General features: G+C 42.3%; 1 protein-coding gene across 5 annotated transcripts in view; it reads left to right on the forward strand.

Annotated features, from left to right (window-relative positions):
* The window catches only part of cdk14 (cyclin-dependent kinase 14), a 216,161-nt gene that overhangs the window by 174,298 nt on the left and 21,825 nt on the right, over positions 1 to 20,038 (forward strand). For all 5 annotated transcript variants that reach the window (XM_036128847.1, XM_036128851.1, XM_036128859.1 and 2 more), the window contains one exon: positions 16,679 to 16,742. In XM_036128847.1, the coding sequence (XP_035984740.1) occupies positions 16,679 to 16,742 (64 nt within the window). The remainder of the gene's footprint in view (positions 1 to 16,678; positions 16,743 to 20,038) is intronic.

A 20,038-nucleotide genomic window follows, 5' to 3' on the forward strand; every position in this document is an offset into this window, starting at 1 on the left:
TGTTTCAGATAATGATTTTATTTAACCAGGGAAAGGTGCTATCCAAACAAACTTGACTCCTCTTGTTAAATCATACATTACCTGAGATTAAACACATTTTTCTAAAGCTGGGTTAAGTTTCACTAACCACACATAGACCTGAATACTGCTCGGGCTGCAGAGTAAAGAAAACACGGCAGTTAAATCTGCTTGATAACATGAAGGAAGTTAAAAGACCTTAAACAGCATTATGTCATGCCCCGATTGAAAGAAATTCTAGAACGGTTGAGAAAGTCTTTGAGATCTACCAGTCTGGAAATGGTCGCAAAGCCATTTCTAAGGCTTTGGGACTTCAGAGAACCGCAGTGAAAGCTATTATCTACAGACGGAGAACACATTGAGCAGTGGTGAAGCTTCTCAGGAAAGGGCAGCCTACCGACATTCCTTCAAGAGCTCATCAACAGCTGGAGTAAAACTATCAACATCATGCCCCAGTCAAACATTGAGGTGGTAACGTGATGGTCTGGATATCCTTCACTGCATCAGGGTCTGTGTGACCTGCTGGTATTGATGGAGCCATGAGTTCTGCTCTTCAACTTAAATCCAACTAAGAAGCTGTGGGGTCACCAGAAACAGTTTTTTATTTTGGAAAACCCTCCAATGTGGAAGAATTAAATCAATTCTGCTAAACAGAGGGGGCTAAAACCCCTGCAGAATGATTAAAAAAAAAATCTTTCTAAACAGTTGTCCAAAAACTGTGATGGCAACTGTTGTTGCCAAAAGTTGAACAACCAGTCTAGGTTCATGGATAATTTTTTTTTCTCCTTCGGGTCATGTTGGTTTTATCACCTGTTATGCAACAGCCATGGGGTATAAATCAGACTGCAAGTTAAAAGCCACTGAAATTTGAGACTTTTACAAGCATCAAGGAACTCCCCATCATATCAGGGTGTGCACAAACTGCTATGTACCAAGCCCCTCGGGTTTATCTCCCAATTTGCCAGTGGACCCTCGAGAAGAGAGGAGTTCTACACTGGGTAGACAAGCCACCCATGAGGGCCACATGGGGCTCAGAGACTCACAAGCAGGGTTGACCAAGCTGAGTTAAGTCTGTTTTCTGTGAAACTAACATCACAATCAAATCAGTGGTGGTCTGTCTAAGCTGTGTAGAAGAAAGCCGACCTGGAAATTGCAGACTACCGGAGATCCAGGAAGGACTCATTTGATCTCAGGCTGGGATTCACAGACCAGACGGCCCAAACTGCTTTCATACATGCTGCCTTTTCGCCACAACCAGACAACAAGCTTCACCCTGAAGCAGCTCCTTCTAACCGACTGCAGAAAATTGACTGAACGGACACTGAGGCAGATGTTTGGCAGATAAATGAACAGGGAAAGCTTGGAATGCTTTTCTTTTAATGTGTCTTTACTGTTTTGTTTCAAAGTTTAACCAAGCTAGGCCGAGCTAACTGCGCTAGCTTCCACTAGCATTCTTGAAACAAAGCTTTGCTGATGAGTTTAAGTGTGATTTGCGATTATAACAAACTTTATTTCCATAACGCTTTTATACATTGATGGGACATTAATGTTTGTGTTTTCCGGTCCGCTTATTACGACCAATAGGAGATTAAAAGCCTTTTTTAAATTAGTGTCCGCTAGCATAGCTCTATTAGCTTCCTGGTTACAGCACCCTCTGGCTTCCCGGAGAAATAATTGCATAAAAATATCAAGTCTCCTAAAGGTATTGATTTTTATTGAGGAATAATCTTTAAAATGTTATTTTCTCAAATAATGTTTTGTTTAACTCAGGATTATAAAATGTTTTAAATTAGTCAAGATAATTTAACCTCATTCCATATTATTTAAGATGAATTTGTCGCTTTGTTTCTTTTGTGTGTAAATTTCCTTTTATTTTTATTTTTGCTTAGTAGTTTTAGTTAAGTTTCACTAGCCTAGTAGAGATAATTTGTTGGTTAGTGTTAATTCAGATAAACAGCATCCTATAGTTAAGGTCTCTGGATGTTCATTGTATATCTGTTAATTAATTCTTACACCTGAAGAGAAGTCGTCATTCATTTATTCCATATGTGTGCAGAGTTTGCTGTTTAAATAGTTAAAAGAATTTCAGTGCTCAAATCACCCTTTCAACTATTGTCCTAATATCAGCTGCTTGGGCTGATATTCACTGGACAATACCTAACTGACCGGAAGTTATTTATTAAACATCAAATAACTTTAAATTGTGCGTAATGGTACAACACATGTTTTTTCCCCTTGAAGAAATGAAATCAATAAATGAAAAAAAAGCATCTTTTATTTACTAAAATATCTTTGATGTTAAATTTTAATTGATTTAGGGGTGGCAAATCAGCAAAATCAGAAGAAAACATTTTTCTCTCCACTGTGTATCTGCTGAATGGTAATCGGTTTTGCATCACTAGGCTTGTGGCTAAAGATGGCAGGCACAATATAGCTTGAAAGGTCTTTCCTAAACGGAACTTCAGGCCTGGCAATTCTTGCACCTCTTTACACAATCTTGTGTTCTCTCACTGTCTTGGAAGTGAGAGAGCAGCAACGTGTTAGTCTTAGTATTTAGGTCCTGGAATCACTAGGATGAAGTAAAAAAGAATATTATTTCAAAGATTTAAACCACTGGGGCAAACTTATTATATTTATACATGTATGTATGTATGTATGTATCTGTGTATATATATACACACACACACACACACACATATATATATATATATATATATATATATGTATATATATATATATATATATATATATATATATATATATATTTGTTTTATTTTATATTTTTTTATATGTGTGTGTGTGTATGTGAAGTTTTCTAACATTGGCCATAAGAAGCCAGCGGGCAACAAAAGGCTAAAGACACGGCTGGTGTTAGTGGCCAGGGGCCAAGTCTGGCTGGCAGGTGGAGGACTGGAGACCGAGGCGTGGCTGGATGGTTGGCAGCCAAGACTGGCTGGGGCCCAAGCTTTAGGGAAGGAAAAGATGGTGACTCATTAAAGTCAGCCAATGTTCAACATGCTGATTGCAAATAAGTAGTGGCTGGTATATTGCTTCAAAGCCTGTAACGAGACTGAATCTGGCACGGTGGTGGTTGAGGTTAAGAGGGTAAGAAGAGCTTTTCTCTGCACAGAGAAGAAGCAGCTTTCTCCAACACATCTGCTTCCACTTCAGTTGCCCAATAGATGAAGGACGGAGCTGCTTCAGGTCTTCACTACAGATATTTCTTCTTTATTTGAGGAATTATCTCTACATCTCTAAAATTCTACAACTATAAAAAAAACACTAGATGATGACAAACTGAACATCAAATGCCACATGTTGTGGTACAAATGGACCCATTTGCACGAGGATGGCAGGATCACAGTGAAAGGGATATGGTTTAATGAGATGAGAACTTCTATATACGGTTGATTCATCATGAAAACAGAAGACCAATGGCAAACTGGTGTGTCTACAGAAAGACAAGAAAATGACTGACACTGATACTCGCTGGGCCGCATGTCTCGTATGTCAGTGACATGAGAACCAGATGAGAATAGTCAACAGAACACAGAGTAGCTGTGTGAGAACCTGAACAATGGCACTGATGGGATCACAGCCAATTAGAAAGCACTTCTGGATCAGTGGTTCTGGGCTTTTAGTGAGTCTGCTCTGTCCTCTCAAAGCCCCACACTGTGTTCTGGTTCTGCTAGAGGTTTTTACCTGTTAAAGGAAATTTCCTAATGTCGCCACATAAATGGAATCTCTTTGTCTTGTAAAGTGCCTTGAGATTTGCGAAGTAGCGCAATATAAACTAAAGCAACTTGAAACTGAATTAAAGGGATACAGCATTAGTTTTAACAATGGACTTTATTTGGGAAAGATCTATTTTTCATGTAAAAACAAAACAGTAAAAATACTGTAAGCTGTTTAGTTTCCATCCATCCATTTTCCTTCACGCTTGCCCCTTGTGGGATCGTGAGGGTTGCTGGTGCCTATCTCCAGCATTCAATGGGCAGGAGGCAGGGTACACCCTGGACAGGTCAAAACTTGGAGTCAGGCAGGGAAGACGCTGGACATCCACTTGCATTATGACTTTCAATAATCTGGCAAGGGCTGTCAGAGGAAACCCCATTTCGTATATAAAGACAGGTGAAGAGGTGTGAAGAGGTGGATTGGGTGAAGTTAAGTGTGCTGTGACAGAGGAGCGCAGATGCAGCCGATGATCCTAATTACTGGATGCAGGAGCAGACACACAGGCAGCCAGGCCAGAACATGACAGGGGGCTAGTTTTCAGCTGAAATAGGGAAGATGTCATAATGTTGAAAAGAGTAGCAACCTTGCAGTATTTCAAGTGCAAGGTTGAGGAAGTGTTAAGGAGCAACACTTCCTCAGTCTTCAGCGGCCCCAGGCAGACAGATGCCAGGAACCCCAACTGACTGGCCTCATGTTCGACACAGAATTGCTGACTATTGTTTTATTGTAGATCTATGTGAAAGACCAAAGTAGAAGAAAAAATCTTTATTTGTCATTGTGAATTCCAACAAAATGTGTCTTCTGCATTCAACCCATCCCTTAGGGAGCAGTGGGAAGCTTACAGCGCCGGGGAACAATCTGGGGCTAAGGGTCTTGTTCAGGGACCCGTAATGGCACTCTGTGGGGTTCAAACCGGGTACCTGCAACCTTTTCAGAACGCAAGTATTCTGCTCTAACCACTAGGCCACTAGTCCCACATATAGTGGGGCATAGCTGTGAAGTGGAAGAAAAATGACACAGTTTTGGTTTAGTGAATAGAATTCTGAAAAGTTTAGCTTGCTCAGCCTCCTTTACTCTAATGCTCCTGAACAAAATTGCTGTCTGTGATTTAATTTCAGTATAAATCTGGGAAAGCCTCAGATATTTGTTACAGAACAGTAGAAAGCAACAGGCATCATGAAGACCAAGGAACCCAGCAGAAAGGTCGTGGAGAAAGTTCTGGCTCATTTTAAAGCAGGGTCAGGTTCTACAACAATATGTCTAGCTTTGAACATCTCTCAGAGGTCTGTTCAATCCATCATCTGAACATGGAGCCAAGATGGACCACCTGCAGACCTACAGGAAGAATGTGATGTGTTCACATGTAATGAAAACTTTACGCACAGTGGTATATCACTGTGAGAACAACCTCCTCATTAAATCCAGGACAATCCTGGAGGAAAACCTGATGGAAGCAGCAAAAGGCTTGAGACCGGGGTGGAGGTTCACCTCCCAGGAGGACAAGCCACCCTAAACATACAGCCAGAGTTACAATTGAATGGTTTAGATCAAAGCATATTCATTTAGAACGTCCCAGTCAAAGTTCAGAGATAAATTTACACGAAAACCTGTGGGAAAATATTTACATTACTGTTCACCATCCAATCAGACTAAGCTTGAGCAGTTTTGCATTCTGAGGGTCTAGCTGTACAAAGCTGGTAAAGACATGTCGCCAGTTCATCACAGGGTAACTCAGAGACAAACAAGACATTCAACCAGGCACACACACTTATACCCAATGGACAGACAAGTTAACCTAACAGTCATGTTTTTGGACTTTGGGAGCAGCTGGAGAGAACCCAAGCCTTCACGGGGAGAACATGCAAACTGCATGTAGAAGGACCACAGGCTGGGATTTGAACCCAGGACCATTTGATCTTTAGAAGTATTTGTGTCTTATTTAGGACTCAAAGTTTATTTATACATGTCTGATGTCTCTTTAGACAATTTCAGATTTTTCTTTCATCTGTTGTTTAAAGATCCAAACATACAAAAATGAGCAAAACATTTTTGCAGTTTTCCTTCAAACCCTGTGTGACTGTGTTAGAGGAGATCTCTAAAACTAAATAAAATGTAATGTGAGGTTCTTTAATAGTACTGCTTCCTTCTTCTGCTATTCTGAGCCAAATGTACACGGTACCATTATATTCACCATTATATTCATCATTATACTGCTTCAGGTGAATTCAGTCTGGAAAAGACAGGCGAAGATGGAAATAAGGTATCTGGTCCCGAAAAGCTGCTTAGCCATCAAGAGTTGTCCTAATGTTGACATTTCCATCCATCCTGCCTGCTTCTCTCTGCAGCCCCGTGTGTCGACTGCCATCCTCTCAGACAGGTCAGAGACTTGTGTGAAGGGCACCATCAATGAATTATGCGGAGTCAGAGGCATTGGAAAGGCCATGTTGTTTGATGAGAGGGAAGGAAAGGTCAGTTTCCATCAAACTTTCAGAGGCTTCCTGCCAGCAGCCAAGTCGGCACATTGCACTTGACGCCCAGAAAGCTGGATTGTCACTAGGTGGCCAAAACCTTCAGTGAATCGGGATGTGTGTTTTACTGTGGGGATCCCAGAGTCATGCTGTGTGTTTGCTTCTGCTCAATGAATGGTTCTCATGACAGATTGTCATTTTAAAGTTTGACCTGTGTCTGATAGTGCCATGGTATGGTCAGAGTATATTTTTCTTCCATATTGCATTTTCCTCAAACCAAATTGGCCTTCGCCTTGTGCTTAAGGGAAGATAACTGCAGCTGCTTCTCGGCATCATAGACACTTAGTTACTGTAACTGCTTCTAAATCTGAGTCTGACTCACAATGTACGCCGCAAAATACAAACATGAAGAAGTTTGATTTGATTTGTGTCCGATGAAGAGTGAGTCAGCGAGCCACACTTTGGTAGAGCAGCACAGAGTAACAATAATGGGAGCTTACTAAAGATGTTATTAATCAGAGGAATAAAAAGTTATTTTCTGATTGTTTATACAGCGGTTATACAGCGGTTACCTTCAGCAGGTAAACACGCCCACTGCAGCACTCCTCAGCTCTCTGCAGCCCCATCTCTGGTTTGCCTGTTTCTGTCTGAATATACACTAAAACCTGCATGTTTAAAATGAACTGCACCTATCTGAATCATAATGAAAACTGCAGCGGAGGCTGCAGCGGTGTGTGCGTGACATGCGCATCAGTGGTTGTCACAGGTTCAATCGCGGCCCCATGAGCAGCGCTGTTTGATCGATAGAGACGGTCACTTTCGGCCAGAATAAAATTTTTCCTCTGCTGACGTAAACGACGTAAAGTCAGGAGAGAGGAAGAGACATTCTCTGATTCTCTCTCCTTTTCTTCTAACGGATACGTTGCGATTCTCTCCTCTGTTGCCTCCAATTTCTCTCTCACTCTCTTCCTCTCCTCCTTAATGACTAACTTTGACCTTAAATGTCTCACCTGCCTGACAGTTTCCATGATTTCAGCCAACTGAGCATATTTGCCAGAATGATGGAAGCAGAGACCACAAGCCACGTGCGCATACAGCACAATGCGGATATTTCATCTTAAAATGAAGCGTAGAAGAAGAATTCTTCTAAATAAATTCACATAACCGTTCTGTTATGACACCCAAGCACCAGACCGAGGTTTTGCTGCTAACACTTTATTTTAGGACGAACAGGACGGGGAAGCTTTCACTCCGCCGGTCCCCTGAACCACCACTCCTCCCCCTGGAAGCCACACATTTCTTCCTGTATAACCCCAAAACAACCTAACTTAAAGAAACAGTAAGTGTGCAACAACACTTAGCAATAAAGTGTAATACGGATCATTGCAATAAATTTTGTTTATTGATTAAATTTACAGTTTTTGATTTTAATCTTTACAAAGGAAATGCTTATTTACACGTCTTTATGGTGTGGGGGAAAAAAACACGGTCAGAACACCATTACAGTTTTCAGCTCGTGCACCATCACTTTGGGAATCCCTGTGATAGACCAATAAAAAACCTGGTGCATAGTGTGGAGAGGTGTTTTATACAAATGAGCATCACTGTTTTTCATTCACAGTTATGCTGTAATTTGAGTTGGAGGACAAAAAAAACGGCAATAAAGAAGTTTGATGCTGTAATGTAAGCCTGTCAATCACAGGGTGAACAGAAACACACAGTACTTCTTACAGTACATTCAACCATTTATTAATCATCCTTACAGGCATGTCTTTAGGCAGTGGAAAAAAACCTGGAGTACCTAGAAAAAAACCTTCACAGACACAAGGAGAATATGCGACCTCACAACACCCCTGCTGAGCTTTGAACCGTCTTGTGATGTTACGGTGCCAGCCGCTGCTCCTCTGTGGAACCTACATGTTCATATGTTAAAACAGACTATTGTATTCTTCATAGAGATTATTACCTTAAAACCACATATAGATGCTTTTAAAATCTCAGCAGGGATTTCAGATGAGATCTGATGCTGTAGGTGCAGTTTTTTTGCTGCATGGGTTAATTACAGTGAAATTACACATAACACCTTTTGCTGCAGGTTCGTTAACTCTGTCATGCGGTTTTAGCCTGACGTATGAATTTTAGATGTGCTAATTTAGTTTCTCAGATTTCTGATGAGATCTTGGTGAAAGGCAATTCACGGCACCATCCCCTGCTGCATAAATCAATTAAACCTTTTTTTTTATTGCTACTAATAAAAACTGAACGATTCCCTAGTCTGTGGCAAATAGATACACGAAGGGAGAAAGGCTCGAACAGCTTCTGTATTTCTTCAGCAATGTTCTGTCCATATTTCATAGCAATGCCACCTCTCTGCAGGGTCAGTTCTCCTGACAGCGCTGAGTCTGTGCCATTTTCTGAGCTTATCAGTATTCATACATGGCCACATGTGCGCTTCGTATCAAGCATGACATCTAGGCGTGCTTTTATTTATTCCTAGTGTCTGTGCCAGGAAGATCCCAGAGCCCCACGTAATGGAATAGCTGTGGCCACACACTCTGTGTCGGTGTCTGTGTTTAGATCGATGTTTACATGGCTTTGTGTCTCTCCATACCTCCATCTCTTACACACACGTCTGCGTGGATTAAAGCATAGGCGGCACGAGGCCGGGCTCATTGGAGCTGGTTAACCAGCTGTCAGCGCACTAAAGATTACATCCACCGGAAGATGCACATGAATATGGACAGGTCTATCTGCGGGAAACAGGCTGTCAGGTTGAGGTGATTGTGCTCAGGAGTGTGTGCGGAATGAGTTTGTATGTAAGTGTGCGTTTGTACTGCAAAGACAACAATATGCCTCCTTCTATTAGAGCAGGCCGATCCTGGTGAAGTAGGAGCGCTGACAGCCGTGGACAACGTGATGGCTCATGTTTGTCTGCAACATCTGTTTACTGGAAGATGTTGACTGAGAATGTGTGATTCTAATGTTCCCGCTATGATAATGGCTTAGAGTGAGGCTTTACAGCAATTAAGATGCTTACAGGTTACTTATCAAATGGCTTTGTTGTTTCGTTATTACTTCTGTGCACAAGTGAATGGCTCCTCATTCCAGTAGTTGCATATTCCTTCACATTAAGGGATGAATTAGCGACCCAGAGTAAGGCTTTAAATCAGTGTATGCGCCATTATTTATATCAAGGTTTTTTTTATGACAAATAGTAAAAAAGAAGTATTCTATTCTGTTGGATGAAGGTGTTAAGCAGCTGTAAACTGTAACTTAAAAAACATCAGGATGAGATGTGCAAGAGTCTGAACAGGGGAAAAAACATCTGCTGGTGTTATTGCACAACGACGATATGTTAGTTCTGCATTCCATTTGTACGGTGCTATGTGAAAGTACGATAACTGTCAAGGCTGTGATTTTATTTGCATTCGGCCCTCTGGGCCAATGTCTGTTGAGCTGGTTGGTTATTTAACCTTCTTTCTTATTGCTCTAATTATTTTCTAATTAATTACATGTACAGTATGTGTTTCACCTTTCTGAAGGTGGAGCCTTTTTATGGGATTTGGTAATATACGAAAAATATGAAACATCACCATATCTGGGTTATCTTGGGAGAGAGCGTACTTTAAGTCGAGCATTTGCACAAGTTACCGTTGAGAAAGACCGTGAAGGACTTCATTACAGCACATGAAGGCGCTTCATGGTGCCCATAGCTATCTTGTCTCCGCAGAGAAGCTTGTGTGTATGTGTGTGTGTGTGTCCTAGTGAAGTGTAAGCTGTGACACGCTCTATCCTCAGGAGAGGGCTGCAGGCTGGTGCGGAGATAAATAACAGCATTTCTCCATCAGCCAGCCACTGGGTCTGGCTCTCCTCCATCTCTGCTGAAACCCTGACAGGCCGGCCGGGACTTACAGGACACACTCCACCCAGTCACAGTGGGATACGGCTGATCCACTTGGCTGGGGTTCTGATTGGTTCGACCTCCACCCAGGGGTCACCCCAATAAGTGAGTAGGAGCTTTCTGCTGGAACAGAGAAGCTGAGACATGGGGTCAGCTATAGGACAGTGTTAGAGAATATGGACCAGGCAGGGGCGGGATGGAGCTGGGACTGGGACTGGGGTCAGAGGCATGGCTTAGGTGTGGATTAAAGAGCTGAAATCCAGCAATGGTTTGGTTTCCAACCTGAAAATCCCAGGAAACTTTCATTTTCCAAAACCTAGAACTGATGCTTGGTGTGATAGAAATACATAGGGGTGTACTTAGATCTTGTGATATTAAAGAACTACGACAGTTCTTGCCAAAGTGAAGTCTGTCACTTTGGCAACCTGCTAAGCTATATTAGTCACGCTAGATTTGATTCTCAAGATGTTTGGATTGTGGTGATTTCAGGAAAGGAACTAAGGTGTTATCTCCTCCCACTGGTGCATATTTCTGCCTGTGTTACAGAAATGAGATAGAAATAAGACAAAATGGGTTATTTCTGTGGGTGACACTCCTGTTAAAAACCTTTTTTAAATGCCTTTGATTTTGAAGATAAAAACATGCATCATATCTGAGGGGGCTCTCTATCTTTGAGCTGAGCAGAGACCATAGCCCAACCATAGCCCATTACACGCTGTGGTACCTCCAGCATCCTGGACGAAATGTCCATACCACCGCTGGCGGCTTTCTCGTCCAACTCTCTATCTCCAGGCTGGCCATTTAAAAAAAACCAAAGTAATTACTTGAGTCTTCTATGATCTGATCATGTCTAATCCAAAGTTATTAGATGTGACTTGAGTCTTACCCGATTCCATTTCTATGGATTCCAACGTCCAGGTGTCTCTCCATTACTCCAGCTTTGTTTCACACACACATTATCTTATGTCCCATGCACCACTGCCAGCAGCATAACCTCATTGTATGCTAATCCAATATGAGCCCCCAACATAGAGGAATGCTTCAAAGTTGACACTGTTGTATCTGTGGTTTAAAGCCAGAAAGCAAGTAGTCTTTAAACTACCTGTAACACGAGAAACCTGGAACTTCTTTTTGCTTCCAGACTGCCCAGTGTCATGACCTGTGTTTAATAATCTATAATAGACCAATCACGCCTGAACTTAACAGTTCAGCACAGATCAGAGATTCTTGAAATCAGAGTTTATGGTTCATAAAACCTTCATTCTAAGGTAAAAATAACACTAAATATAAAAAAACGAAGTGAAAAGCTGTCTTTTTCTTTAGCCTGTAGGACCACATGTATATAAAAGCTGCAGCATGGATTGGTAATATGAGTGTTTCCACTGATTGCAGATCCTGATTCAAGCAAGCCATGCTGGGATTAAAAACACTGAATCACTTCTTCTAGTGCAGATAAACACAACTCCCAGCTGACAATGACCCACCACTGTGACAAACGCAAACATGAAATGCCTGAAATCCACCAATAGATGGACAGCGGTTTTGACACCAGACTGAATGCAGTTTAGTTACATGCCACTGTAGGTTTGTGCTCCACATGTAGCATCGCATAAAGACACAACTGCAAAGAAAGTGAAGCGGGTAAACATGAGAAGCAGAGAGGACCAGTAAAAGGCCTCCACTGGCTTACACTGGGTTTAACTCTGTGAACTTATGATGGTGATCTTGCAGAGCTAGAAGTTTGCACTGTACATCATGCTGTGCCAGCGTTTGTCACTACAGTCTGATCTGCGTTCAGATTTTTCCAAGGTTTTTGCTTAAATAGGATTTTAGATCATTGCTTTGGAAAATGGACCCCATGATGGTCGTAGTAAAACTGAAACCAGAATGCAGTCTACGACCCAGATATAGTCTGAGGTTTTATGTTCTAAACACACCATCACACCCCATGCCGTCCGGTCAGCTGTCCTCCCGGCCTGCTTTCAGTGCAGTCCCAAGCCACAACGCTCCCATCTCTTCATTCAATCTGTCTCGCAACACAGATAGAATCTGGTCTCCCTGTGTGAAGGTCAGGTGCGCTGTCTGTGGCAGCCTGGCTGGCTGGGTGGTCTGTAACATATCCTGGGTGTGTGACGGGGGTGGAGGGTTGGGGGGTGTGCATGCCTGTATGCAGCAGAAGCAGTGTTTAGAGCCCAGGGTCATGACCTGTGACCTCACATGAATTCCATCCATACCGTCTCCCCTCCCTGGCTCATGTTCAGGGATGTATCCAGCCCTGCCTGCTCCCCCATCGTGCTGTTTCCTATTATCCTTTACCCTGGGGAATACTGGGGTGGAGCTCACTGCCCTGGAGAAACCATGGGATGTTTTACATAGAGGATGCAGGCAATAGAGATGTCCCATAGCTGAAACACAAGCAGGGGTCACTTGTTCCAAATGCATATATAGTGCCATAAAACAACATTTTTATAAAAAATACATATTTGTGTTGCATTCAGGAAACTTTGATCCCGTTATCTTAGTAAGAAAATCCCTTGAGCCCCCTGTGAAAATATGATTGTTACCTCATTGTTTAGCTCAGATTCACAAGAATCATGAAGAACCTGCAGAAGCAAGTAACCCCTGGAGCAGAACCTTTCTGACAACACAAAGTAGGCTGAGAAGCGACACATCATGTCTTCACCTAAAATATTTTAGAGCAGATGAGAATGGAAGTCACAGACATCTACCGGTCTGGAAAGGCTTCCATAGCCACTTCTAAGGCTCTGGAACCCCACAGAACCACAGGGAGAACCATTATCCACACAATGGAGAAAGCACAAGTCCAGGAGGTCACAGCAGAACCCAGAAGAACACCTCATTGCCTCAGTTAAGATTAGGGTTCATGATTCAACAATAAGAAAGATAGACGGGGCACAAATGGCCTCAATGGGAGAATTCCAAGAGCAGAATCACTGCTGACCCAAAAGAACACAAAAACTCGTCTCATAGTTACCAAAATACACCTAAAAAAGGTTTTTTGAAAGGCCTAATCAATGTCCATACTGAGATACATGAAATTAATGTTGTTCAGTCTCTTTAAGCTCCAAAGAACTCTCAAGAACATGTCAGACCTTTGAAATTTGGAGGCAGACGCTCAGCTGTCGCTGTCCTGGAGGACTGGTCAGCTGATGAGGCGGACTGATGAGGTCTGCATCTGAGGATGTTGATTGGCTACACAAACAGCACAAAGAGCAAGCAGTGTCTGTTGTGAAATAGCTGCTGAGCTAGCACTGCATCCCGCTCCTATGAACATTTTCACTTTGAGTTGCTCTAAGTTGCTGCAGTCAGCTGAAACAGGCGGTGGATGTCTGGCTAACTAGTAGCATGCTCTCTTCCAGGCAAGGCACCTAAAAAGCCCAACTAACCCTTTGCGTTTCTTGAAAGGCCTTGTCAATTCTCCGGCTTTGACCCCGTTGAAAATGTGCGGATGAAGCTTGAAAGCTGCATCAGTGCCTGGATACAACCAGCAAGAGTTGACATATGGAGCCGGAACGATGCCAGGAGCTTAATGACGGCTACAGAAAGCATGTGCTGCACTCTATTTTTTACTTTTAGGACTCCCAAATAAATTTGGCAGTCATGCTGATGAGGAGTGGGTGAAAACTGCTCATAGGAGTTTTTATTTTAACCTTCTGTTCACTTCAGAGCGTACACATGGGGGACATATAAAGCTAAGTTGCACAACTAGAGCTAGATATGCAGAGTCACATCTCCTGGAAGGGAGCCGGTAATATGGCTGATCCTGAGCTCTGCTGCTACGCCTTGCCTCCATCCTGGGGTCTTTATAAAGATGGAAACATTCATTCATTCTGGACCCCCTCCCATCACTTTCCAGGTTACCTTGGGGCTGAATCAATAGTACAGAAGAAGTTGGACTCCACCACCTAGACCAAGATCCACTTACGCCTATCGGACCCCCAACCCAAACCCACGTCCACCCTAACAGTTTCATCTAATATGTGACATGAACCTCTCCTGCTGTTAAGATGACAAACTGTCAATTAATTCATGAACATCAGCCGCGATAATGGATTGGGCTGGGAAAAAATAACCAGAGGACACTAAAATGGTCCTGGTTTTTCTACTTGTTATGTTTGTTCAAGTTCAACTTTAATCCATAAATAAAGAAATAATGCTGATTGGGCTTCATGATCCATCCATCCATCCATCCATCCATCCATCCATCCATCCATCCATCCATCCATCCATCCATCCATCCATCCATCCACCCATCCACCCATCCATCCACTCTCCTCTGATTAGGAAGTGGGGCTGAGAAAGGAAACCCCAGACACGTCTCTTCCCAGTGACTCTCCAGACGTTTCCAGAACAGAAAGCTAATAAAGTCCCTTCCGTGTCTTCAGAGTCTATCCTAGACACTCCTCCTTGGGGGATATGCGCCGGTGTCCGCTAATTGGAGACAACTAAGACACATCTTGATTAGACTCATGAACAGCAGCTGCTGACTGCTTTACACGTGGAAGATGAGCAGCTTGCCTTTAAGTCAGTTAAACAGGCTTTTTTCCCCCTTTCAATGTTAGGACAGAGCAGGAAAGTGTTTGGAGTTTCATGTTTCCTGTCCTGAGATCACTGTAACGTGTAGTATGTATCAGTGTGCAATAACTCGACCGTCCAAATGGACTTTTATTTCCATTCAGGAGCAGTTATGCTGACGCCAGCTCATCTGATGTTTGTTTTGTGATTTCACACCGCCCTCTGGTGGTTAAGTCTTGTTAGTGTGCCAGCACCAACTGTCACAGTTGCAGCAGTGGGATCCCAGTTTGCAGATTATTTTCATCTGTTGTTACTCTTTCAAAGAAAATAAATCTTTAACATATAATATGTGGAGTTTTAAGTGAGAATGACTGTTATATGGAACATATTACCACTGAGCTGCTTAACTGATACTCAGGGTAGGCTGACCCTGACCCATAAACACTGTGCATCTGAGCACACATCATACTGCCTTTTTGTTTTGCTCTCTTTGTCTCTCTGCTGTTCCGATATAAACATCTTAAACAGATGTTTCCCACAAACAATCTTTCAGCCAATCTTTGCATAGGTGGTTTTCTTAGTAGGTTGCTCAGATCTGCAGTTCCCTGACTCTTCTCAGAGGAGTAGGCTGCTGATCGCAGACATGCAGGCAATCTGGAAGCCATTATGCTGCTAAGCTCTGATGGGTCATGTCTAAGGCATGTCCGCTGCTCTGCGTTTTCTCCTCATAAACCCAGCCTGGGCGCGTGAGAACTCAGCCTGAGTCTCTCATAATAGTTGCAGCAATCAGGGTTATCCCACTAACAACACAATTATTTGGGCTGATTTTTTATCTCCTTGTTTATTAACATCATAAAAATTACATGGATTAACATTTTTATATAATCAGTAGGAACCATTATTGTTTATAAAACATTTTACTGGTAGACTCTAGGTAATACCAGCCATACAGCTCTGAATTGAATTTTAACCTCTTTACTTTGATGCCTGCTGGGTCCAGTATGAACACTGACTTTTTGCATGTCTTAGATGGTTCTAACATGAGTAACCTGTCAATTACTTATAGAACATAAAGAGCAATTTAAATATATGTATACGGCTTGAGTAAAGCTCAATTTATGTGACAGACCAACACAAAGTAGGGTGTAATCATGAATTCTAAGGAAAATGACAAATGAGTTTCTTTTCTTTTTCAATTAAATATTTAAAAAGTGTGGTGTTCATTTGTATTTAGCCTGCTTTATTCTGATAGCCCAAAATAAAAAATAAAAACTTGCAACGACTTGCCTTTAGAAATCATCACATTATAGTTAAGAGAGTCCCCCCACGTGTGTTATTTATTCCGTCCTACTGCAGCTGTCCTGTTTTTGGCCTCTGGGCTTCTTCAGAGAACATTAGAGAACAAACAGCATCCTGAAGACCAGGGACCAGGGAGGAAGTTGTGGAGCAGTTTGAAGCAGGGTTAGGCTCTAAAACAAGGTCCAAACCCTGGAAGGACCAACTGCAGAGCTACTGAGACAAGTGTCTCTTCTCAGATGAGAGAATGGGGGCATTTTTGTCCTCATGCAAAATGCTGGATGAGGTAGGAAGTAACCCTGCACATCACCCCGAGGACACCGTGCCCACAGTAAAACACGGGGGTGGCAGTATCATGGTAAGGGGATGCTTTTCTTCTGCTGGGAGAAAATAATCACCTTCTGCTTGGTCAGAGTCTGTTGAAGGATGCATGGAGCTACATCCAGGACAAACCAGGGGGAAAACCTGTTAGAGGCTGGAGTGTAACTGAGACTGGGGTGGAGGTTCTCCTTCCAGCTGGACAAGCACCCTGCACACACAGTCATATATACTGTATGATGGGATGGATTAGATCGACGCAATTGCACAACATGTCAATTAATTTCCTTCTGCTTAACATTATGTATAACTTTAGAGTGGTATATCAAGAAATATGAAAAATCTAAGGGGTATGAAGAATTTTTTTCTTTACTGACTTCTTCTTCCTTGTTTTTGTCCCTATCAGGTTCTTGGAACTCCATCTGAGGAAACGTGGCCTGGCGTCAACTCCTTGCCTCACTTCAAACCAGGTGGGACATTTCTCATCTTGCAGCTGTACTACGGCCTGTAACTGGGTTTGTGGTTCCTCCACACGCTCTAATCTGTCAAAGTTTGGAAAAAAGAAAATTAAGTGTTGTGCCATTACGCATGTTTTAAGTTATTTAATGTTTGTTAAATAAGTCTCGGCCTGTTAGGTATTGTCCGGTTAATATCAGCCCAGACAGCTGATATTAGGACAATAGTTGAAAGAGTGATTTGATTCAAGCCCTGGAATTCTTTTAACTGCAAACTCTGCACACAAATGGAATAAATGAGTGACAACTTCTCTTCAAGTTCAATAATTTATTAACAGAAATAAAATTAACATCCAGAGAACATGACTATAGAATGCTGTTTATCTGAATTAACACTATATTTCAGTCAACAAATCCTCTCTACCAGGCTAGTGAAACCTAACTAAACTACTAAGCAAAATAAAGATAAAAGAAACTAAGGAACTATGTACACATAAAAGAGCAAAAGTAATAGTTGAAAACCATCGTCATAAGAATGATTGAGTGAATCTTGGATTCACTGCAGATCTTTTTAAGATGAACCAAAGTTCATCTTAAAAAATATGGAATGAGGTTAAATTAGCTTAACTAATTTAGAACATTTGGTCTGTGTTCAACCCATTCACAATGCAATTCCAAGCAATATAAAACATTATTTGAGGAAATAATTGAACGATGGCAAAGCGAAACAAAGTGATGGCAGAGCGAGAAAAAAATAGACAAGCATGATGTTCAAAACAAGCCATAGTTAGGATTACTAGGGTTACTAGCGGGTTATTAACGGAGGCTAATAGCGGCTAATGCTAGTGGCCATTCGCTGCTCACTTAAAAAGATTTTTAAGCTATATTTTGTTGTAATTAGCGGACCAGAAAACACAAACATTAATGTCGGTGTATAAAACCCTTATGTAAATAAAGTTTTTTATCACCGTAAAACACACCTAAAACGAATCAGCATAGCATTGTTTCAACGGTCGCTAATAGGTAGCTTAGCCAAAACACATTGAAAGTAAACCATTTTAAATGATTAATCCCATCCCAACTTCCCAAATAATTTCTGCCTCTGTGTCCGTTCGGTTGACTTTGGGCAATCCAGTTAGAAGATGTTGGTTCTTCAGGCTGGGGAGGCGAGCAAGCAGCTGGTCTCACTCCTTGTGAATCCCAGCCTGGGACGAGTTCTACACGGGCTCTGGTAGGCTGCACTCGGGCTGTGGATGCCGCAGCGGGTGGATCTCTGCGCGGCAGAGGTGTGGCTCGGTCAGTTTAGAAAGAGGACAGCCTATATCAGGACGGTCGGCTGCTTAGGTTTCTATGTTGAAGAAGGCAGGTTGTACTTAGCTGGGCCCAGCCTGCGCATGATTCCAGGTCTCCTGTGTAGTCGGTCTCTTCACAAGGACCCACAGAAAAGAGGAAATTGATAGCGATTTATGTTTGATTGATTGATTTATGTTTAAATCAAAGTAAAAGGCAACTTGTTACTAAGCTCACGTTTTTGCCCAATTCACTTAGAATTGTGTTTTTGAGTCCCCAACAGCAGTGGTTTCCAACCCCAGTCCTCAAGGACCCCTATCCTGCTTGATGTAGGCGCCTCCTAGCTGCCACACACCTGACTTATATGAATGAGTGATTGAGAAGCTTCTGCAGCCCTTGATGGCTGCCGAGGAGGTCATGCAACCATTTGAATCAGGTGTGCTGCAACAGAGACCCATGGAAAGATTTTACTGCTTAGTTTGTTTAGCCTTCAGCAATCCGTTAGATCATGGTTACAAACTGGAGACAATGGTGTAGGAGTTAGGGAGTTTGTCCTTCAATTGGCGGGTTGCCAGTTCGATCTCCTGCTCCGTCCGTCTTAGCCGTTGTGTCCTTGGCTGAGACACTTCACCCACATTGCCTGTTGGCGGTGGTCAGAGGGCCGATGTGTGGCAGGCGAGGCTACCATACTTCAGTGTGTGAATGGGTGAAGGACTGATTGTAGTGTAAAGTGCTTTGAACTGCATCAGACTAGATAAAGTGCTGTACAAGTACAAGCCATTTACCATTTGTGAAACATATAGATAATAAAACCCAACAAGTTCAATATTTTGAGCTCAGCTATTTTGATTTGTGTAAAAGGTTGAGAAATGTGACCCTGTTGATCTGTTTTCCAACCTGAGACCTAAGTCACACCCCTTTAATGCTGAGAAAAATCAATAATCTGCAGCTATCTGAGCATACACAAAGCATAAAAACAAAGGCATGCTCTGAAAAGTAAGTTCTCCCCTGTTTAGTTTTTATCTTTGCTTTTTTAATTGGATCTATCTGGGATTATTGTCATGATTGATGACCCTTTTTAAAGCACACTTTAACTACCTGACATATTACCTCAGATTTGACTCTAGAATAGCCTATTTAGGAGAATACTTACAGATGAGTTGATAAGCAACTGAAGGTGTCCAGATCCTGTGGTGGCATGAATGTCTGGAATGTTCTCCACTGGATTCAAAGTCGTTTGGAAATGATTGTGTAAACCTTCCCAGGTTATTCAGCAGCAGCGTGCAGATGAGGCCATAGCATTGCGCAAACACACACGTCTATGCTCCAGAGATGCAAACATCCACAACACTATCTTTTACAGAAGTAGTCACACTAATGATCAGGTAATCAATACTAGGGTCATGCCTTTGCAAGTTCTCAGTTATTCTGGTCATGGCAACAGAAAATGGGCTTAAATCAGAGGCAGCCAGAGCTCAGTTTTTTAGAAAACGTTTTGATGCCTATCCAGGAGTCAATTCTGGTTACTCACACTTGAGCAACTTGCAGTTGGAATGGTAAATGGACTGAGCTTTTATACTGTTATTCTTGTCATAATTCTTGTCACTCAAAGCATTTTACACTATAGCCACATTCACCTACTTGCACTCACTGACACACACACATTCACACACATTCACACACTGATATGCAGGTAGGCAACATTGGGTTAACGTCTTTGCCCAGGGGCACATCAACATGGGAGAGGTGGAAGCTGGAATCGAACCCACAACCTTACATTAGCCATGTCATCATGATTCAGGTGATCAAGTACAACAATCACACCAAGCAATAGCCTCTAACCACTCAGGACAGTGACAGGTGGGTCATTGATTTGAATCTGACTGGGAATGTGCCTAGGAGGATGGGCCTCCATGTCCTTAAAAACAGCAGCGCACCAACAGCAGGTTGCTCAATTGCAAGCCACTAGAAATGACAAAGGCTCCTGGATACTGCAGGTGTTGAAACGTTTTCAGAAATAT

The sequence above is a fragment of the Fundulus heteroclitus genome, chromosome 3, assembly GCF_011125445.2.
Source record: "Fundulus heteroclitus isolate FHET01 chromosome 3, MU-UCD_Fhet_4.1, whole genome shotgun sequence".
Taxonomy (NCBI): domain Eukaryota; kingdom Metazoa; phylum Chordata; class Actinopteri; order Cyprinodontiformes; family Fundulidae; genus Fundulus; species Fundulus heteroclitus.